At 37.6% G+C, this 23,908-nt stretch overlaps 1 protein-coding gene across 2 annotated transcripts in view; it reads left to right on the forward strand.

The window, feature by feature from the left end:
• LOC115236653 (MOXD1 homolog 2) overlaps positions 1-22,113 on the forward strand; it is a 237,518-nt gene extending 215,405 nt beyond the window's left edge. For both annotated transcript variants that reach the window (XM_029809241.1, XM_029809240.1), the window contains exons 4-9: positions 5,495-5,689; positions 10,385-10,471; positions 13,075-13,257; positions 14,829-15,281; positions 16,133-16,326; positions 17,081-22,113. In XM_029809241.1, the coding sequence (XP_029665101.1) occupies positions 5,495-5,689; positions 10,385-10,471; positions 13,075-13,257; positions 14,829-15,281; positions 16,133-16,326; positions 17,081-17,555 (1,587 nt within the window). In that variant the 3' untranslated portion in view covers positions 17,556-22,113. The remainder of the gene's footprint in view (positions 1-5,494; positions 5,690-10,384; positions 10,472-13,074; positions 13,258-14,828; positions 15,282-16,132; positions 16,327-17,080) is intronic.
• Positions 22,114-23,908: the final 1,795 nt, after the last annotated feature.

Raw genomic sequence — 23,908 nt, forward strand, 5'->3', positions numbered from 1 at the left:
TATATATATATATATAAGGGGTTGAGCGGTATGGACGGGGTTGTAGGCAAGCGAGAAGCGAATGTGTCGGGAGTTTGAAGCCCTTAATTGCTTTTTAAAACTTTCAAGTTCGAGTTCGGGCTTCTCCCGATGGCCAGGGTGGCTCGCCACCCTCCGAGTCGCACCCTTTGCATTCTACTTAGGAATGTTCAATATTAGTTTTCCCTATCGGAGTTGTGTGCGAACGCGCGTTCGGCTAAGACGACAGGCGGACAAGACGGATGCCGGAGCGGAAGGGATAAGGGGAAAAACGGAGACGCGGCGTCGATAACCGGCTGTCGGGTTTTTCTACTTCAGGCAATTAACGTTGCCCTCGGCAAAAGCTACTCACGAGTATCGGTTTGTCTATCCCACGGGCGTTCGGACTCGTCTTCTTCTTTTGGCGAGAAGCAAACTGCTCGCTGGTCAAAGTTTCGCAATGCTCTTATCTTTTGGTTCCCCCACCCTCTTTTTTTACCGGAAGAAAGATACTTCCGGCACGTTCCAAAGTTACTCCAAAGAAAGCGAAGTTGCTTTCGCCGCGTCAAAGTGGAACGATTGTCGTCGGTGTTGACTTCTGAATTGTTTCTATAAAGGAGGAGATAGCGACTGTTTACGTTCTCAATTAGACGAAATCTGTTACGCGCGATGAGACAATACACAAATTATCTAAAAATTATTTTACAGTTTTAAGAAATTAATATATATAAGAAAATTCGAATGCAAGATAATCACACAAACCATTCTTATTCGAATGATTTTTATTTAAACATTATTATAATTTTAATATATTAGCACCGAAAAATTCTGCGATAAATCCGCGATATCTATCATTATTTTTAAATTTTGACAACAATCCCGAATCGCTTCTCGAATATATTCATTATGAAAGGGCCATCTTTCACACAAATCGTGTTTTTGCGAGCCCTTTTTCCTTCGACTTACCGCTCGTAGTAAAGATTTGACAGCGGGGGCAACGGACGATATCGAGCTTCCAAAACGGGATTTTCCGAGGAAGGAAGAGCGCGTCATTTGCTCACATAGCAAGTGATATCTCTTAACCCAGAAATTGGGATACGCCCCTTAAATTCAACGACTGCCGCGCGACGTTAGCCGTGAGATACGATTTCTGGTGTAATACCGAAGTGGAAGAACAGAGTGGGAAAGTTCGAAGAGGAGAAAAGAGAGAAGTGGCTTTTCAATTTCGGAGGATAGACCAGTTCGCGTGCTCGACGAGGGTACTGAATGATTCCCATTCGTTATCCCTTTATTGCAACCCTTTTAGTAACATCAATATCACATTGACCTTTTGATTCCAAATGGAGAACGTTAACCTTTAATTCTGACAAGTTTAGTCTAACGTTAAAATAAATGAAAAAAAAAAATTACATTTGTGGCTGCCAGAGACGCTTCTAAATAATTGTCAAATGCTGAGATTATATTATTCATAAAGTGTAACATAGTTCTCTTTCGTCGTCGTTCAATTAAATATTTTACGTAACGTCAAAATTAGAACTCGTTTCATAGAGTCTAAAGACGAAAGTCTGCAACAACAATAACCTTACTTGCTTCGTGTAATAGAGTGAACTCGATTAATCGCCATTATAGAACCACGCTCCCCTTTTGATCAACCCCCTCCGCTTGCCACTTCCGCCATCCCTTCTCTTTCTCTTCGCACTCAACTTTGGGATTCTACGGAGCACGTGGCCCAGATCTTTTATGCCAGGGTTTCCAAGGGAACTCGCGCGCCATTTGCTCACATCGCGTCTGACATCCTTAACTTGCGAAATGGGATCTTCTGCCTCTCCTTTCTCCTCTCCTTGCCCCTCTCTTCTTTGACCCAACGACTATTGGAACGGATAATTGCGAGCTACGACTGCTCTTAAACGTAGATACGCAGACGGAAGGAAAGGACATCGGTGTGCAAAACGAACAAGCGGAAGAGATTTACGGCTCGTGAGAACAACGAACAACAAAGTTGCTCCGCGAAAGAAACGCTGCTTGAGTTAGCAGAGGATGTCTTCGAATCTCAAATCCGTTCCGTTTGTCTTCTTGCTTACATCTTGTCCTGCAAAGTTACCTAGCCTATCTTTCTCAAACACAAGATTCGTCGTTTTATATCTCATCCATATATCTTACCGAGGATACTTTTTATGGAAATATATATCTCCGAGTTAAAATCTTTATAGCAAACGGTTACAATTCTCGTCTGTTAAAATTTAAATTTTTTTATCGTAAAAAAGTAAAACTTTCGGAGCATTATTCACGTAATTTAATGAGAATGCTAATTGATAACGACTAAAGATTTTGTAATTCTGTTATGGTATTATCTGAAATTTCTGTGAATTCTTATAAATCATGTCTTCTCATTTTGCATAACTTGTTATGATTTTATTACATGTTTTGCGCACACGCACATATACATACTCTCTTTATTATGTTGTAATTTCTTGCCTCTAATGAATATCTCTCATAAATATTCTCATGCTAATTAACGCATCCTTATATTTTCCATGGATTATATCCTAGCTTAATGATCTCTACAAGAGTCAACATCGTTTCCTATTTCCGGGAGAATTTTTTCTTCGCATCATTCTTTTCTTGTCGACCTACTTAAGGATGCAGCAAGTTAGGCGGATCTTTTAAATCGGGATTTCTGAGATCGAACGCGTGGCTTACTCGAATCGAGAATGGTAGACTCGTATCTTACAATAGCACCGCATCCTTTGAACTCGACGATCAAGGATATTCACGAGCTACTATTTTTCCCGAAACTCTTGCATAGGAATGTATCGGAATCGATCGAGAAGGGAGGATATTTGTTATAAGAGGTAAAATTCTTAGCGAATAGTTTAACGAAAAAATGTAATATAGCTAAATTAATGATAATATTTTACAAACGATTACGAAATAAATTTAAATTGTTAAATTTTAAATTAGGAATTTAATTAAAGCACTCTCTCTAATAAAGAGATTTTGAACGAAATCAGAAAAATTAAATTAATTAAAATAATTATTGTATTTGCACCATTAAAAATTATGATGTTTAATATTGTGGAAGATGAAATATGAAGTTATGTCAGAACCGTCAGGATGAAATATGAAATATCAGAATAATATCAGAATTTGCTGAATTAATTACAAACTTTGTATGCGAAGAAAACACAGAGACAGACAGAGAAAGCGGAAGAGATGTATTTATTATCATCCTGGCAGGCCCAGGAAAAAATATAGTGATAAGAGTTTTTAATGATTCAACAGAAATTTAATTAAATTATACGTGTTTGTTTCTTCGCGAAAATTTGATAGCAGTTTCTTTCATTCTTTTATTTCTCGATATTATGCATCTGGATAGATAAATCATAAATTTTTCGAGATTTTAAATAAAGTTTATATGAAATTTGTTATGGAGAATAAAATAATATATTTATTTTAATCAGTTTGCGAAGTTTTTATCTTTAATATATTAAAATTGATAAGTTTTGACACATACTTATGTAAAAGACTTTTGAGAAGAAAATCTGCACCGCAGTTGATCGAGGAAGGAGGACAACGAAAATGTATAATGTAGTCAAAGGACGTCTTTAGAATCGATCGAAGATGAATCGCGTGATTCTCGCCTCCTTCCTTCTAACGCGATGCCCATTTCCTCTAATCGATTTTCCATCTTGGCTCCAAGAATCTTTCGATTCTGCCGGATCTGGGTCGCTACGTCGTACTTATCCCCGCTTTCCCTTGATTCAAACGAAGACGGGCGCCCGGTTGTCTCGGAACAAACTCTGAAACAATCGTAGGTGCGCCGCCGATGATTGTACGCGGCGGTATTAACGGACAATGTGGGGTCTTTCCCCCTTCGAGGAGGGGAACGCGTGGCGATTATCGAAGAACGTGAATGGGTAACACGTGAGCGGCTTGCAAATTCGCATGCCGATTGCGCGAGACTTCTGTGATTCCGCCGACGATTTTTTTCTTCACGCCGAGACGTGTCTGGAGTGGCGAAGCGCGCTCTTAATCTGGATCTCCGATATGTAAGTGGCGGTAAGAACAAGAATTGATAACGATCGAGAACATGATGAATGCGAATTCTCGCGGTATTAATATTCTCGGAGTAATATTTTGTAATGCGATTCAAGCAAATCTCTGTCATAAATGTCTTAATATGTTTCACATATTTAATAAGTAAAGTAGATATATATGTTTATTATACATATATTCTGGCAATCTTTTTTTATTATTCTCTATTGACGAGAATCCAATTAATTATTTTTTTATTCTCTATATCGCACTTGAAAAATGCACCGTTTGATCTTCCGTACAAATTAGAGTCAAACAATATGTGTATGTGTTAATAAACTAAAAGAATATTTATTCATTTTTCACAATTTCCTCTTATTTATATATTTCACATTTAATTTATTCTTCATTTTTCGTATACCTGTTAAAGTGAGATCGATCGATGAAAGATTAAAAATAATAGTCAATAATCCATCGTTACTTGCAAACATTAACGCTGACAGCGAGTACATATTATATTAACATAAGCGCAAAAATAGCTCTGATTAACAAACTCGTAAATCCGGTTATACCACATTTATTTATTTCTATTCACGCAACTCGAATAGCATCAATGAGTGACATTTTTTGGAATGAATCGGTTAACGAAGCCCGCGTGCGCGGGCTAGTTTCTCAATCAGATGCGATTGTCCCGAGATGTGTAAGTGGCTCGTTTGCGTGCAGAAGCAACCCCAAGTTTGGCGCGGTTGGACACGTGTACGCTTCGCGGCCAACCGCGACAAGCGGACACCGAGGGACATTGTCGCTTGTATTGGGTATATCGCGCGGCCACCCTCGGCGGTCGCCTTTCTTTTAGGGGTGAATTAAATCGCGTATGCCCGCAGCACAGCCACAGATCATTGACGCGCGTCACGCCGGGGCTGATTTCCTACGCGAATTTAAGGGCGCTGAAAGCTTAGGCTATCTTGGATTATATAAAAAGTAGACAAATTTGGACTTTTAATTGTGAAGTTATTAAAGATCGTATTATAGAAAACGAGAAAAATATCATGTAAATATATATCATCGCTTTAACCAATATTATATAAAAATTCCATCTTTATTAAAAAAGAACTTTATCAAAACTTAGAATTTATTAACGAGAAAAATCGATACGTGTACATTTATTTGAAATTTTTAAACATGGCTTGCAACGTAGCTTGTCTAGGACAATTTTCGATCGTAAATTTTACGAGAGGTTTGATTAAAAGACGCAGCCGAGCGCGCAATCTTCGGCAGAGGAGCCCGTTTATTCGCGTCGTACAGAGTATCTGCCTCCTTTCCGGAAGCAACGATTTTTATGGCGAGTTGGATATATAAAGGGCAAGCTCTTTGTAGCCTCGTTTCTCTATCAATATTTTTCGACAGCAAAAAGCGCAGAACGAGAGCCGTTCTTGACTTCGGGCCATCCTTTGTGTTTCAGAACGACACGATGCAAGTGGTTTGGCAATATCATGTCGAGGAGCCGGTATCAGCGGCCGGGGTCTTGCCCGATCACGGCGCAGTACGAGGCTCGAGACCATTGTACCTAGTGCAGAGGGACACGCAGCCCAGACGAAACTCACGTAATCAGGACACGGAGCCGCCGCTGAAGATCTGGGACATTTTGAACAAACAGGTGGGTCGCGAAGTTTTAATTTTCTTTAATTTTTTTTTTAATTTTTTGCATATTTATATAAAACGTAAGACGAGCGTCTACTGTGAAATAAAAATTAACATTCCATGCGATAAATGCAATAAAGAGGTTTCGTCGAGATAGATACGTAACGAACTAGCTGAAGAAGGAAATATTTCGTTTCGTTCTTGACATAATTAAAAAAGGAAATGAGAAAGAGGAAGAGAGAGAAAGAGAGCAGTTGGTGTGCATATTGCATTTATTACGATTCGCGTTATTACGACGGTACGTGACAAGAAACAAGAACAAAGTTAATATTCATCCCGACCGCGGAGAAATTCGCGAGCGCGAACAAAGACGATTAAAGAGTTTTAATTAGAGTTCACGAAAGTGGATCTGCCATTGGCGTTGTGATATTGGACTCGATTTGCACGAAGGAGGAAGCTTCAAGCCAGGTTCCATGAAAGTATTTAAGATCCAAAGAAACCAAACTTACTTTATTCAGGCTTTTCTGAGAAATTATCAACACTAATCATCGACGCTACAATTCTCTCGTTATTAACTCAACATTAATTTCAACTCAAGAATATATAATTTTATACTAAAGACTTGCACAAAAATTGCAAAAAGAAAGAAGACTCAGAGAATCTTCAACACACAAAAAAATACTTGTTAGAGGTAATTGATATAAAAATTATACAGCATTTAATTTTTTATATAATTAGGTGGTTAATTGCAAGTTATCTTTTCGGAGTTAAACTTCAAGTCGAGAAAGTCGAAAATTTTTACGAATATAATAAAGATTGATTCCGCGCTATCCACATCGTTTTGATATCGCCAGGGGCGCGGCAGATTATTCGTTTATTCGAATCCGAGACGCGAACGAGCTTTTTTTTCAAAACTCTCATCGTACGGTACTGTTTTCGTCACTCGCGTAGACACGCGTATATCCTGTGCACGAGATGAATGTTCGAACGTGTTTAGTGTGTTCGGCATACACATTCCGTACTGAATTTTTATCGGACGTGAGTGCGGAGCCGTTGTTGGAGAGAGAAGGCAAGGGAGAGAGACGGCATTGTGCGCCGAATTTATGGCGGCATAAATCTTAACCGGGTCACATCCGGCAAAAACTATTCGTTCATTAGCGTCGCCGGGTCGTAGATTACGAGGTCGGCGCGCTATCGTTGGGAATCGGACAATGCTAATTCCACCGTCTGCCCTGGTGCTGTTTATAGTTTATATCGAGACCGGAATCGGGCCACGCTCGCGACTCGTATTCCGCTCGTTGGCCCGCGAAAAAGTGCAAGATCATTCGCCGAACGTGCTGATAAACGACCCGGAAATGTCAGCCGTGTAATATCGTTTGAGACAAGCGTGCGCTTCGAAGGTTTGGAATGTATTTGTTCCAAACTCGGATATATATATTTTTAGTTTGTCGAATTTCGCCATTTTTCGCGGGGTTCTTGTGACTGTTCGTATTACAAGGAATTTGTTACAATCATTGTAGCAGAATAATCGAGATAGCAAGTTGGTTCTTTCTACCTATACTTTTTACGTTTTGGCTTTCCTTCTTCTTTCCCTTTTCAAAGTAACAGGGTACGTTTGTTTTACTTTATTTAAATGCGTGGTGCAAAGAGATAGGGAAATTATTTAGAGCATTTTAAATATATATAAATATGAAAAAGTATCGGTATCTTTTAGAGTATCGTTGGCTATCGCTTTATATTTCTGTATTTTGACCTGCAGGAAGGAAGTTCTTTCTTAACTTGGTACACGAAAGTTGCCGAGCGGTCGAATAACTTTTGTATTGCGCCGCGATGAATATGAATAGAATAGTCATAAAGAAGACGAGACTGGGGTGAGAGAAACAGGTTTACGTTGCGCCATTCTCTTCAGATTTTGCAATACTCTGCCATTTGTTAGAAATTGCTTTCAGTGTTTTGTTAATTTTTACATTCTTGCTATATAAATATGTAGCGAGATTTATAAATGCTACCATGCTTCTTTCATGCGTTTTATTTAAATATATCTTTAAATTCATTTTATTAAACTTAGATTTAAAAGAATCCTGCAGCTACGCGAAATTGTGACAATTAATTTACTATTGAAAATTATTGCAATCTTTTTATATGTGTGCCATTTTGCGAATTTTAATCAATCAGAAGAAATTGTCTCGGAGCTTGGAGAAGTCGGAACTGCGTTCGCGGCATCTCTAAAAATCCCTCTATCGCCCGCGGCCGTCAGTCAAGCGTGCTCGACCGCAAAACAATAAACGCGCTCGTCCTTCCCGGTAATCTCGACATCGATAATTTCGCGTCAGGGCGTGGGAGAATCCGACGGCATGGCTCGAGCGCTTAGGGCAGGAATCGATCGTAGGAGGGGATGCGCGAAAAAGAGAATCGTAATTTTCTCGAACACTATACGGGTCGCCCTTACACCCTTACGCCCCGCGGCGAGCAGTTTGAAACGACCCACCCGTCTCCCTTTCGCTTTCCCTTGCTTCTTCGTATTACGAAGGTATGTACATTGCAACAACGAAGCTGTAGCACGGTTCCATTGATGCACGAAAATCCGTGAATAATTCGGCAGACTATGAATCTGACTTGTAAATGGGAGATATACACGTGAGACGAGCGCGACTAATGCCCTAATGCGTGTAATTCTGTCACAGAAGCATAATTGAGCAAAACCGTACAAAGTTGCAAATTCTAGAAAATATTATTTGATAATACTATCACGTTTATTACTGAATAAATAAATAAATTGTGCACAGAATATTTATTACAATATTGTATTGTGCTAAAATTTAGAACAATTTTTGTAATTAAGAGATATTTAATATGACACACATTTTCAATATTTCGACTATATATATATATCTCGACTCTGTATGTCGAAACGCTCGAGATACAATGATGTATAATAAAGTCGACTATAGCTAAGAGATGCCTGGGATATAGCAAAGGATCGTTTTGAGATCGAGCAAAATGAGTTCGCGCGTACAATATGGCTCATGTATTGAGCGGAACATCTAAAACAAGTAACGCAACTAACGCCGGTAGATGCAGTTCTTATTCCGTTATACGTGCCGAAAAACTCGCAAGGCGTTCGTGCACACAATGCAGCCGGCCGTGCATGAGAACTGGCGCAAAATAGTCGCGTGGCGTGGAAAGCGCCGCTTTGAGACAGAGCGAAATGGGCTCGTATATCATAAAAGCAACTTGCAACCTTGTTACGTAAGTCGCACGCGGCGTCGGAAAATATGGTAATGAATTTCTCGTATATATTTGCGTTTAACTGCTCTTACCTTGTTGTAACAAACCATTAAACTAGTGTGTATGCGTTAAGTAGCCAAGTTTCTCGAATTTTCCTCTCTACTTCTTGTGCTACTCGTTTCAGCAAGGAAACTTTTTGTACTCTTATAAAGTGGCAATTATTTTCAAGATATGGTATTTAATGCCCGTTCTCAAAGGGGAGCTTTGGCGATATGATATCGTAGCATTCTGTGAGATAAAAATATTTCGGATGAGTTGTTTAATGTTTGACGTTTGATTGTGATGACGACCACAAGATTATCGTAGAATCACTATTAATAGTAATGTAAGATATCGCGACTAAAAATAGCACAGAGAATTATTACATTATTAATCTTTTACGGATATACTTTATATTTTGTTTATAAAAAGCCAATTTTTAATTAAAAGCTCTACAGTAATTTTTTTGATTAATTTATAGTATTTATATTATAAAAACTTCAATCTTTTTTAATGAAAATGATATATATATGTCGATATTTTTGTAATGTAAAGTATATATATATATATATTTGCGTGCTTTCCACTCAAAAAAATGTCTTGCTGATATAGGTAGATTTCTAGGTGTCACAACAGAACTTTATCGCTATTTTTTGTATCTGTTAGAATATTGTCTCTCTGTTACATATAGAATTTATAGCAGCAATATTCTAATAATATCTTCTAGAAAATTTAGGTCCCATTGCCAAATGTTAATCACTGCATTGGATAAATATGAGTTTCGATACTACAGCTAGAACGATCTTTGTGAGAAATATAACTGCCAATTATAACTGCAGCATCGAAAAATTGAGAGAAATTGTTTAAAAGAGCTAGATAGATTGGGCGCGTTATACAAATATGTTAGATGTGAGGATTATATATTCATTTGTTTCTTGCAGCTAATTTTTTTTGTGTACCAAAGCCAAACTTTATAAAAAGTATGATTGGCCTTAACATGGATAGGCGCCACAGAAAAACATTCTTTCTAAATTTCACAAACAGTTCAGATATAAATTCTGTCTCTGTCACTTAGATTGATTAAATGCGAAACATATGCGATATCACAGTATTTGCTAATCATTTATGTACCTCAGTTAATTTTGCGCACCCAGAAAATTTTTGCTGTAGTTGCAATACCACTTTTTTGAGTGTTCATATTTTTGCTTGCGCTATATTATCAATCTTTTATATTTTAATTTTTTAATGTTTTAAAATACATGTATTTTCATGCGTATATACGTTAATTGTTTTTCTTTCGGATATATGAAGGTGATATTGATATTTCCTCGTGATTTCAATGTCGATATCTGAAGTATCAATTGTTTCAATGTAGTAGCTCTATCCGTTAATTTCGTGTGGAATTATACTCGCTTAACGAAGTACCATTCGAATTGCTGTGCAGGTTCGTTTACCCATGGGGCAAGACATGCTGCTCTGGTGCCGTGTCCTGAGGATGCCGAGCATTAATCACAAACACCACGTCGTGAAGGTGAGTTCTCTCCTCCAGGTATATAACCCGTTTACGGTAGCTCGCGCGCGCCCGCCGCTCTCCGACTTGATTAAAGCGAAGGTGGATGCTCTTGTAATGCCGAAGAAACTGCACGTCGAGTTTGCCGACTTGTCTCTCTCATCTCCTTTCCTCCCATCTTCCCTTCCTCATACGGGAGATATTCTTCTGCCTCGCGTGTTTTCGCATCTCGAGATGCCTCGTCAAGTAGCCGTCCGATAAATATGCCGCGCAAAATGATAATCTAGAGGTTATACGATATTTTACATCAGGTGATTAATCATAGCCGGGACGATGGTTTCCTTTTTTAAAAACGCTCTGACATACTAGAAGGAAGACTTATTTCAATTCACAATTTCGTATTTTCCTTCATGAGGACTCTTAAATAATATTTTGATCGGATAAATAACATTTTTAAAATGTTAATATAATATTCTTAAATGTTAATAAAACATTTTTTTATATAATTATATATATATATTTTTTTTGTTTTTTTAACAGAATAAAATTGTAAAGAAAGACTGTTCTACATATATATGTATAAATTAATTAAAAATTTGAATTATTTCACGTATTGTAATTAATTACAAACATTTTTAAAATATTTGTACATGAGCCTTTTATTGCAGGCGTGAAAAAAATATTTAAAAAAACATTGGCCTGCTTTATTATTCTGATAAGTAAAAGAGCCTTCGATTCGCCAGTACGATTATCGAGCACGATCGATTAATTCGGCTATAAAATTTCATCATAAATGTACGACTGGGCGGATCTGTTGGATGGCAGGATCAATGCGGTAGGTGAGATCGTTTCGCCGTTCCGGCCGCCAATTTCGCCATCAGCGCGATGACAGATCGATGCACGAGATGTCATCAATAAATGCGACAGTGATAAAGCAGTCGGTCGTAAACCTCGTATTACTACTGCGTATCGGTTCACGTCGACTGTAATACGTTCCATTTCGATGCAGACGCGTGCGATTCTCCAAATTGCGTGTTAAAAATCGAAGTCGGACCAAAAGCGGCAACAAAAGCAGGTAGTAAAACGCGTTTGCTAACTCGTGTTTTTGCGAGTTTAATATGACGCGGAATATTTTATTGTCAATAGACTCGGATGCATTTTACATTAGATTAATGTTTTTTGCGCTACTACGTTCTTCCAACGAAAATTAAGCCGAGAATGAAATACCGTTATGATATTACCAATTTTTATTATACATTTATAATAAAAGGAATTGGAGAAGATATCATAAACCGAATTGATTTAAAAAATTATGTATATATAAACGCTCTTTCTTTGCTCTAAATTTTATTTCAAAATTTATTTAGATATTCGCCCATATTTTTATCTATTTGACATGAATTTCACGTCAGCAAATAATTTGGTCAAGAAGTATTTCAGAACAATTCACATTTTATGTCTCTCGAGTTATGTTTTCCCTCGCAGAACACATGATAACTCTATAAAATCTCAGTCATATTCTCGAATTATTCGAATTTAATCTGTTTGTCAATTAACGCAACGTAAAATTTAACGGCTGCTGGAACGAGTTAATGATTATGATCGTCACTAACATGTCAAATTGTTTGTAAGAAAGACTCTCTTTAGAGATAATTTAGATAATTAATATTTTCTGAATTACAATTTATATATTATTTATATATTTATATATATTAAAATATTATTCTTTCTTTATTCTCTTCTTATTTTTTACTTCACCGTACCTCGGTCCTTAACATATTCACATCCGCATTCGGGAGTTTCCGAACAGAACGCTGAGACAACTGGCTGATATAGTTCGCACTATCTATCGCCGGTCGACCGACCGACATCTGAATCTCGAACTCGATCGGACGTGACCCAACTACGCGATGCGATTGCGACTGTGTTCCTATCTCGGGTCTTTCTTAGTATCCGGCGGAGAAGGAGAATCGATTAGCGTTCCGTCTGCGATAACTCAAACGCTTAAAGCGCGAACTACCCCTTCGCGTTTTACGGAACTTTTATTGACCAATGTATTCTTAGATTAACGAGAATCGCGAATGGCCTTGGTATCGGCGAGTTTTTAATTTGTTGAAGGAACAAATTAAAACGCGGCACGTTCTTCCGATATTGGAGCAAAACTAATGTCGTAGCCCGATCTTTTTCAATTTTGCACTCCAACAACTTTCTTTAAACTGCGAGAAATGGCGTCTATTAAGATGCGAAACATTTTTTTCTTTCCGTCGATAATATTCGATTGAATATCGATAGTTAGTTACCGATTAATCGATTGATGTCCGTCTAGCTTTAAATATTGAAATAGCGAATATTCGATTCTAAAATTGGATTAAATATTTGTAAATCAATATAATATATATGCATCATAAAATATTGAATTTTAAATAAAATACAAAAAAATACATATGAAATATATTTCTCTTTATTCTTCTCGTACTTGTGGTTTCTTCGATCAATTAATTTTTTTCTGTAATAAGCACGTGAAGAAGTACGTGTTGTTTCCGAATTATTAAGACGTTGCAAAAACCGAAATGCGCTCGACATTAATTCTCGTTACGAACTTGTACGCCTGTTCTGTATTTCAGTATGAACCAGTTATTCAGCCAGGAAGCCACGAATACCTGCATCACATGACCCTGTATGAGTGCCGTGGAGATCAAGCCGAATTGGAATCCGCGGCCGAAACGAGCGGGAGTGTCTGTTATGTTCCTGATAAACCTGCATTCCAGTGCAACACGATCGCGGCCACTTGGAGTCTCGGTTCTGAGGTACGTCGAAAACTTCACTTACACTCACACACGAGAGAATTTCGAGTACTTTCACATTGTTGACAAATTTTGTGCGAGTAAAAAGGGCGTTCATTTGCAGAACCGTGAAAATATAGAAAGCACAGATAAAAAATTTAAACATTTAAAAATTTATATTTATTGATTACGTGCTCTATAATAAATCGTAATTAAAACTCTAATTATCTATGATTCGGTCGATAATGGAACTATTTAATTGTTGCATCGAGATCAGTTGTTATGTAGTAAAATGATATAATAATTGATATGATAATTGATTAAAGTCGACATTCTATTAAAGCCTTACTTTTTTAAAAGATGTGTATTACGATATATATCAACAATTCTTCTCAAATTCGATACTGCGTTTATTTTTTTGTTGGCAATTTTTGTATTATTGGAAATATCTAATGCTCTTTAACACGTAAATTCTTATATGTCGACTCTGATACGTTATCAAACATTACGCACGAGCGTACAAGACACGTTCGGAGTTTCGTGATAATTCCAAGTCCGGTGTAATGCATACTAATGTGAGAACAGGAATACCGCAAACTTGTTTCTTCGCGGTTATCGGTAATACGAATACCATGCGAACTTGCAACTGATCGTGAGACGCGTCGGGATCTCATGTATAACGAGCAATTCAGTGACCTAATATGATGATGAGTAATATTAACAATAACGTTAACTAATAATACATGTAGTCGAATATTTGTCGAGATATGCGATGAACGCTGTATCGAGTGTATTTATTTTTATTTTTGTTTTGCGTTCTCTCTTATATACCTTTTAATACTAACTTAATGAATATTATATTAAATATTTTATTTTTAAAAATCACGACATCGGTATTTAAAATTCGGCGCAATGTTATTTTATATTAACTTTAGACGTCAGAAATTAAATGTTGAAAATAAAACGTCGGGAAATAAATATTGAATAAAATTTTCATGATGAGGAGAGGGTACTCTTCAATTTATTATTGCAAATACTATCGCAAATTATAGAAATGCTAACGACACGAAAACATTTTACTGGATCTCAATTTGAAAGTCCAGAATTAAAAAAGAAATCTCATTAATAAAACAAACAAATCTGGTGCGGATAATCAAAATTATCCGGGCCGCGTTAATAATAAATCTAGAAGCGTTTATTAAAGCGGCGATTACCGCTCAATTCCTCGAAGCGGGCGAATTGTTATCTCGCTCATCATCGGTATCGGAAAATTAAAATTAGCCGAGCGTAATTCGCGGTGTGCGCGCATCGCCAATAAGGAAACGAATTTCACGAGCGACAATTTCTGCATCGGGAGTCCGCGGCTGATGGATCGAGGCGTATACCGATTATGGGGTCCGGTGAAGAGTACACGTCGCCGAAGTAAGGGGCGGCGGGATCAGACCGGACCAGATCGGAGCGAGAGAACGCGCGGACTCCCGATCCGGAGAACCGGACGGCGACCGGTACTCGCGTTGCCGCGATCCTGTTTTTATTTACTGCCATGGCTTCTGCATAATCCATCGTTTCTCTTCTCTCCCCTTTCGCCGCGCCAGGGCTTTAATTATCCGCCGGAGGCCGGATACGCGCTCAATCCGTACACGGGGCCGCGCTACTACATGCTGGAGACCCACTACACGAATCCGCAGCTGGACGCCTTCATCAGCGACAGCAGTGGCCTGCGTCTCCTTTATACCGATCGGCTGCGCGGCCACGACGCCGGCATCCTCAGCATCGGCATCGACCCGAACTGGCGGCACATAATACCGCCAGGCCAACCCGAAGTGGTCTCCGAGGGCCACTGTATCGCCGAATGCACTGGCCAGACGATACCGAATAGCGGCATCAACATGTTCGCCGTGATCATGCACACCCACCAGCTTGGTAGGAAGGTCCGCCTGCGGCAGATCCGCAGTGGTGAGGAACTATCGCCGATTGCCGCCGATACCAACTACGATCCCAATTATCAGGAGTATCGGAGACTCCAGAGACCGGTCAAGGTGTATCCGGTAAGTCTCAACTCAAGCGTGCATACGTTAATACGCGTACATTGATAGAAAAAGGTTATATATATTTTTTGTTTTCTAATATCTTTTTTCCCGTGATATTATACAGTTTAAGCTTCAGTTTATTTTAATCCTTGTGTCAAGATCCAATTTATTGGCAATCTATTAAATCTCGTCTTATCTACGGTGACGTGGGGCTAATGCAATTATAAAATTTTTCCGATTAACGGGAGAGGATCGCGAAGAATCTCGGATTCTATCCATTGAGATTTTTCCTTCGGAAGTAATCCGAGATTATATCCTTAAGCGTTTCGCAAGTAACTTACGTTCTTCACACAACAGTCTTTTAATATATTCTTATTTTTCTGTTCTGTTTTTCCGCTACATTGCACGCCTTTCGCTCATGTTGCCGCGAACGTTCTTTTCGCTGCATTATAACCCGTAGCACGTATCAGAAAGTTTATGAGCTTGTTACAAAGTTTATTAACGTGCAATAAGTATAAGCTTTGATCACGTAAAGTGCCGACATGCTACAGACGCAGGGCATGAACCTGAGTTTAATTGTTTGAACGGACTCGAACGGCATGGTTTAAAACGCGATTACATGTTAACATAGAATAAAAATGTATTGTAGCAAAATTCAATTAAAAACTAACAAAATTGAATTTATGATAATAAAAAACATGTACATATACAATTTTATTATGTTAATCTAATAATTGCAATTTATCCGCATTATTAATATTTTTTTATGTAATGTAAAATTTTTTTGTTGGCACTACGAGTTTTTAAACTTTTAAGATTCTCTTGTCGTTTAGCGCTTGTTCACGGTTAGGCGATGTTTCTTTTTACAGGGTGATCACTTGGTCGCCGAATGCACGTACTCGTCCGAATCGCGGGGGGCCATCACGCTCGGCGGCTTGGCAACGAGAGAAGAGACTTGTCTGGTGTCTGCTCTCTATTATCCTCGCATTGAGTTATCTCTCTGCTATTCTTTACCCTCGTTACCGACAGTCCTGCATAGCTTGGGAATCCAGAAATTAGTACAGTAAGTTTGACATTTTCATTGACTTATGACCATTAATAAAAATTTGTGTGGCGTGATAATTATATTTCTCCAGAGTTTAGAAGACGAAAAGATGCATATATTCTTACAACTTTGCCGAAAATATATTTTCAATAATATTTGAATCGATTAATTAATTGAAGTTTATTTAAAATTCATCTCAAATTGTTTTGTCTTTCAAATCTGCTTTGTTTTTTATATCATTTTGAATTAGTTCATTTATATTCTCGTTATCTTTAAAAAAAAAAATATTGTTATAACTTCGGCTGATAAACCGTTTGTGCGAAAAAGGAATATTTAATAAACGTATTGACACAACGAAAGCACCGAGTGTCATTAACTTAACGAGTGATAGTTACGTTGCATCAAATGTGTTGTCCATCGTTACGTAACATTTGCCAGATATATCCTAAATAAATTGTAACTAAAGTTTCAAAAATTAATCCTTCTATTTTCAATATCGAAGATCAATAGTTTTTTATAATTACTTTTTAAATTAAAATATGATTATTCTTTTATACCCCGGTTATATTTAAAAATACAAAAGATGGAAGAATAGAAGAATAAAGAGATTATATGTCAGAAGAGCCACGTGATAAAATATAAAACAATAAAAAGAAATTAAATCGATATAGGAAGTTAAAACTGCGCGAAATACAAAAAAAAAAGAGAAATATAAAACGTAAAACTTAAGAGATAACAGCGACTTGACAGGACGACTTTGATTTCTGCGCAGGGGTTCTAGCCCGGTAATGATCCAGGAGCCGCAGAAATTGGCGGGTATGACGCTGGAGGAGCGACTAATCAGTTACGACTGGGAGTCGAACTTCCAGACCTTCCAGGAAGCCACCCGCGGGGGCACGTTTAAGCCGCTGTGCGGCAGCAGCAAGGGCGCTTTGCCCGGCACGGACAACCTCGAGGTGCACTACCCGCGCATCCTCAGGCCTTACGAAGAGGCGAGCGTGCCCTGCGCGAAGAAGCCGCTGCGGAACAAATTGTCGATGCTGCTGAGCGAGGACGACGACATCGGCGCGCCAGTCGACCCTGACAGCGACGAGTCGAACGCGGTCGAACGAGGTCAGCTGGTGCGTAGCAAAGTATCCCGCAGCAGCGACGCTGGACTCACGGCCGGTAGTTCCTGCGGACGTACAGTATCGGCAGCGGTTATCCTGGCCGCCGTTACCGTCGTCGCGGGCGCCGCGTTCAGGTGAACATCGCCGCTGGTCGATCGGTCGTTCGAGTTTACTCGGATCCAGGATCGTCCTGATGATCGTTCATCGCGATCGAATTCGCGGCGGATGATTCGCGATACCGAGCAGCAGCAGCTGGAGTGCGTAAGTACATGCCAATCTCAGCGACGCGTTGTAACTTAGGCTTAGATAGGTATTATCGTTCTCCGACCGAGCGCGCCCGGGATTTGTCAAGAGATTCGATCGATGGTTTTTCTTTTTCTTTCGGGCCGCGGTGGAATGATTTCTCCGGCACGGCTAGCGGAATCTGCGCGTCGAATAGTTTAGAATGACGATGAAAATAATCGAAACTGATTGAGATTTATAACATATGTTTAATTTGAGCGTGTAAGTTTATACTGTTAAAAATTTTGTTGACGTACCGCGCCGATTTACATTTGCGCGTTATTGATCGTAATTTTTCAAAATTGGAGTTACATGTAACTTCTCAAGAATAAGCAGTTTATAAAAACTTGACACGCATGCTCGTGTAACGCCATGATTTCGCCAGCCTTCAATCGAGAACTTCGAATTTCTGCGAGTGGGAAAGGACAATTGCAATCACCATTCGGTGTAAATGAAACTTATATACAAACATATATCATAGAAGATGTAGTGGAAATTAACGGATCCACATTATCTCGACATATACATAGGTGTTGAAGTAAAATTATGGTAATTTTATATGATAAAACATCATCAAAGATATCTCGTCCACCTGATACTCGGATTTTCCAGCCAGAAACGTTAACTCTTTCTTTCTTGGTTAGTATAATTAATATGATCATGTGTCGAGGAGAAAATGTTTAAAATAAGAAATGTAGAAATAAATCTAACATATAGTAATAATTAAAAATATTTCATTTTCCGGAATATTATTTGATCGAATTAGATATTCTCTACAAAGATTTGTGATATTTGAAGATTTGACTTAAAAGGAGACTGTATTGTCATATTTTTTTTATATGTCAAGGCAAATAATTCTATAAAAGTTGTAGATATTTTTAAGAGAACATCTATGAGAAGCACCAAACGTGAATATACATGTATTTTTGCTCCGTATATTTAGAGAAGGTTCTTTCCCTGCATTTTTATTTTTGACATTTGCATGTTTTTTTTTTAAGTCGGATCTTTAATTTCTCCCTCTGTAATATTTTAGTATATGACGCGATCTTTTGGGATGAAGTTAATTAAATATTCATCCCAGTCGAAAAGCGCTCGACAGGAACGAGAGAGTTAATGATGCTGTATTGGACGGAAACGGATGTGGATGCATAGCGTGTTAATTTCGCCCGCGGTGAAACCGAGCGCGAGAGATCGGATCTATCGCGTTCTCGTTTCGCGATCGGCTTTTCTCTTTCGCGATTTCCGCTCGCGCGCACCGCTGTTATACAATAGAGATTTTTTGCGATACGGTATTTCGAAATATCCAAGTAAACGCAGAAATCCCACCGATCGATGGGAAATACCTATAAATTACTGTGGAAATTTTCTCACCTGAAATTCTCATTATTATTTATACTCGCGACATTTGCGTCTACTGTATTCGAAATTGCATGCTATCGCAGAGAATCTGTAATATCCCGCGTGCTCGCGCAGGACGATCGTAACAGGATATCTCTCGGATACGAGCGCATCGGCTGTGTCATACGTTGGATTCAAAAGTGTAAGTTGCACCTCAACGAAAAGGTATATACGCGGATAATAACGGATAATAACACGGGAGTTCTTCCATTCTTTATGTCAAAATACATTTGCTGTAAGCATTCAATATACGTTGATACGTATCAACAATCAAAAGTCCAAAAAAAAAAAAAAAACTGCAAAAAAGTTAATCAAATTTGTATTGTAGAAGACTCATATGAATCATGCTTTATGCAAAATTATTATTTTTTTTTTTATATTCATTACATATTTCCAAAGAATAAAGAAATATAATTAATTATAATCATACATTGTTAAAAACAATTACCATTAATCAATTTTATTCTTAATAATTTTTTAAATTTTGCGTTTTGTATAATATTGTATTAAATATTAGTTTATATAATTTTTAATATCATGTGTGAGAGAGAGAACTGATAATAATCGGACAAATTCGTTCCATACGTATGCAGTTGCATAAATTGCTGGGAAGTATTTCATCCATTTATATTTAAGTTAATTAGTACGTCCCATGATCACACTGCCTGATAAAACTGCCATTCATTGTCGTCACCTAAGCGTGAGCCATTCCGTCATTATCGATTTCGAGATTATTGCCTGATGCAACCATACGAATGCTTGAAACTTTTTTTAAGTCGCATTAAACTACATCTATATTCGTCTCGATGGCTGAAGGGGGAATAATTTAACAACGTGAGCATTGAAAATGCTATTTGTCTTTTTGTCAACGTTGCCGATCGAACGAGAGATATCTTCGCAAATTTTCGCGGTTCTGTCGACAGAGCGTAATTATTTTAAAGCTTCTTTCGATGTACTCGCGAGAGTTTAATTGTTGGCTGTTTATTTGGTGATTGGGAACCGGTCGAGGCATCGCAATTCTCGCGAAAGAACGTTTCGCGGATTCTATTTTTCAGGGTACGACGTGGAGCCGAAGTTTTCAGCGCACTATTTCCCGATTTAATTTAACACACCACAAATTCAGTTGAAACACGACAAGAAAATCGAAGCTTTCCTATGAAGGGAAAAATGTAGAGTCAAATCTCGAGCAACGAAGAATAAGTAAATAAAACGAAATCAATATATTCATGGCAACATTTTAATTTAAAATCTCATTAACTCTTTCCTTGTACAAAAATAAAAAAAAAAAAATAAAAAAAAATTAATCTGGGAGAACGGAATTCGCGAGAAGTGTGCATTGTTTTATACGCTAGGAATGTATTTTCAATTATGATGAAGATTGTATTCGCGAAATCGAATTTTTTATTTCTCGCTATTCCACGGAGATTTTAAGAAAACATCATTTGTGGGAAATAATGTTCTGATAATTCTGGCAAGTAAACACGATAAACCGGTATATGCTTCGACGTTCATTGCTTCGCGTTCGCACGGTTCCCACCGAAGTCTGTACATTTTGTTAATTAGATCGTAGCGATAGGAAATGCGTTTTTTAAAATAAAGATTATATAAGCATTGGTTGATTTGCACGCGATAGCAATTTCATGCGAGAATCTAAATCTTGTTACAAGAATCTCGTACTCGTAATCTCTTTCGTTGAGCGTTTCACGCGAGGGTGTTACTTATATATATAACCAAGGTTTATATATATATATACATAAATATATAAATAGATACACTATTATATATAAATATTATACATATTTGACGACTCTTTGTAACATTCTGTACAGTTTATTACGTGTAACATTATTCGCGCGCTTGTCAACGCTCGTTATCGTACACGAGTGGTTATTTATTCCTTATTTAATGTATATATAAAAAGATTACTTGCGCAAATCTTTCGACACATCTTTCACTATTGCGTACACATACACAACGCATATACATACACATACTTTCTATCTATCTATCTCGCACTATCGAGATTTTAAACGAGTCTGACACAGGGACACTCGAGATTCTCCACAACATATTATGATTTCAACTATCGATTTTATTAATATATTAACGATATCGAGAAGTAATGGATATGCGCTTGATCATGCGATAATTTGCGGTTGCTCAATATATAAGTTAAGTTATCAATTATAGTTTTGCGATACTATGATTCAGCGATTCTTCACTTTATAATGATTTACGACGAATCTTGTAAAAGAAATTATTTAATTTTACCAAAGTCCTGTTTATATATAGATATTCTCAATTTATTGATTAATATTAATACTATTATCATCATATTTTCTGTTATTATTAGCTGTATACTTCAATTAGTTGCACAATGCAAATAAATATAAATATATGACGTGCCTAATAAACTTGTAAACGTTCTCAAGGGCTAAATGAACGTATTGATCGATACAATCTGCATGGCGATTTGCATTCGATTCGAAAGCTTTTTCTCGATAATTTCCATTTAAATGACTCTCGACTCTCGGATTTGTTCGTTACTCTATCTCATTTCGAAATCAAACGAAACGGAAGTGTCCCTAAACACGCGCTGTTGCCGACTTCAATTTTGCGCTGACATTAACAGAGAGAAAAAGAAACGAGGAGCTTTGTTAGCCAAAATCACTTTTGCATTTTTTCATCGAATTCGTATTTTTGGCAAAACATTTTTCGGTGTTAAAGATCGGGAAGGATCTCTTCCCTTCCTGCTCCCCCTTCTAGTATAGCGAAATCTCAAAGGCGTAGACGCGATTAATTGGTATTTCGCGGGCACGTGTAGTACATTTTACAATTTAATATTAACTGGTAATTCGTAAATGTGTCATAGAAAAATCTGTATGTGTAGAGAAGATTTTAGGGTAATCGAATGGTCGCGTCTTAACCCTTAAGCAGTCGCGATAAGTCTCCCGAGTGTGTCTGACAATATTTATTTAGTTGCAATATAGTATAATAAAAAAATTTATTACACAAATATATAAAAAAATAAACTTTATTAACAAAAAAGCCAGAGAGAGTTAAAAAATTATTACCACGAAACTGTCGTAAGAAATGACGTATAATTTTACAATCTCTCCTTTTATTTAAAATATGATTTATGAATTCAAAATTTGAAAAAATTCAATTTTTTCTACATCTTGATCCTGTAAAAAATTATTCGCGGAGTTATGAGAGAGAAACGTGGATTTCCGAGTGCCATCGACTACTTAAGGGTCAACGAGCAGCACGGAGATCATTCGTTCGTAACCACGCTGTACTTGTCGAATCGAAATCACTGAGAACTGCTAGTATATTGCTGCCATATATTGCTTTACAAATATTGTGTTCCGATTGGACCCGATTCAACAGCGAGAACGGGGAATTATATCCTGGCGATGGAATGCGATCGGCGTTGCCGGACAATAAATTCGCGTATGACGTCGCCTCCCAACGGTACTCGACGGTACGTAGTTGTTCGGTCAACTATTTTCGATAACTCACAACGCCACGCCGGACAATTATTACGCAAAGAGACGGGCACCGCAGCGTTTTTTTTTCCCTCTCCGATAATCCGTTATATTCGCGAACGTGCGAGTTTCCGCTGCGGAGTTGCATATTTTCGAGAAATTTGATAGTTTCAAATGAAGCACTTGTATATCGATAGTTAATTAAATAATAGATAGATCATATTTTTAGGGCATTTATACATTCACATTTATTTAAAAAATGCAAAGCTTTTCCAATTATCCGAGGTTTCCTTTTCCGAAATAAGATATTGATTAATGTATAAACTATTCATAGGATTCGACAGCATCGCATTATTATTCGGCACATCGATATAATTTTTTTCGAAGAGATCGCACGCGCAATAGTACTATATTCCCACATAAAGCACATGTAGCCGCAGTCAAAAATTCCGGCTAATCGATTCGACCGAGATTCCACACTATAGTTTCTTTTTCTCCTCGACTCTATATCTTTTTCTCCACTGCGTGAACACGCATGATCTAGGAATCCGCTGAATATATCGAACGATTTTTAGCTTCGTCGAACGGGCTCGTAATAATCGTTGTATGATGTGAGCGAGGACGACGCAATATTATCGTCCTCGCTTCGAGGAGTCGATATACGTCGTCGATGATGCGCGGATGTCGACTGTCGAGGATCCCGGCGTGATCCTCCGTCGCGGATTGTCGGCGACGTGGGTGGGTGCTAAGGAACCGCCGGTGATATGAACAGAACAATCAAGCAAAGCGTCACGAGTTAAATGTCTTTTAATAAACTCAGATAATTATTAGGTAACGATAGAGCAACGTGTTATTACGCTATTTATACTCGATGATCCGATATCGTAGATATGTTAAGCGATCTTCTTTTTTTGTAACGATTGCTGGCCTTCACCGTGTCTTCGATAACATCCGAAGCGACTAAGAAAAGAATTTTTTCGACATCTTCTCTTCTCTTACCACAATGTGATGAATATTATTTATACTTGCTTTTATTTTCTTATCTACCGCGAATTTTATTTTTTCTGAGATAATAGACATAATCAATTTTATTTATTGTTTTTATAACAAAAATTAATAATTATATTAGTAATTATCAATATATTTTTTTTCATATTGCTATTATATTAATATTTCTTTGATGATTAGTTAGAGGCCTAAATCAAATTTTATTTAATTTGAAATAATTTAATATAACGTTTGAAGGAAACTATAAACCACTATTGTTCTCTTCGAAGCAGTTATTACGTAAAATATGTATTAGATAACTGTAGAGTCGACAGA

Source organism: Formica exsecta, unplaced genomic scaffold (genome assembly GCF_003651465.1).
Source record: "Formica exsecta isolate Colony F162 unplaced genomic scaffold, ASM365146v1 scaffold26, whole genome shotgun sequence".
NCBI classification, from domain to species: domain Eukaryota; kingdom Metazoa; phylum Arthropoda; class Insecta; order Hymenoptera; family Formicidae; genus Formica; species Formica exsecta.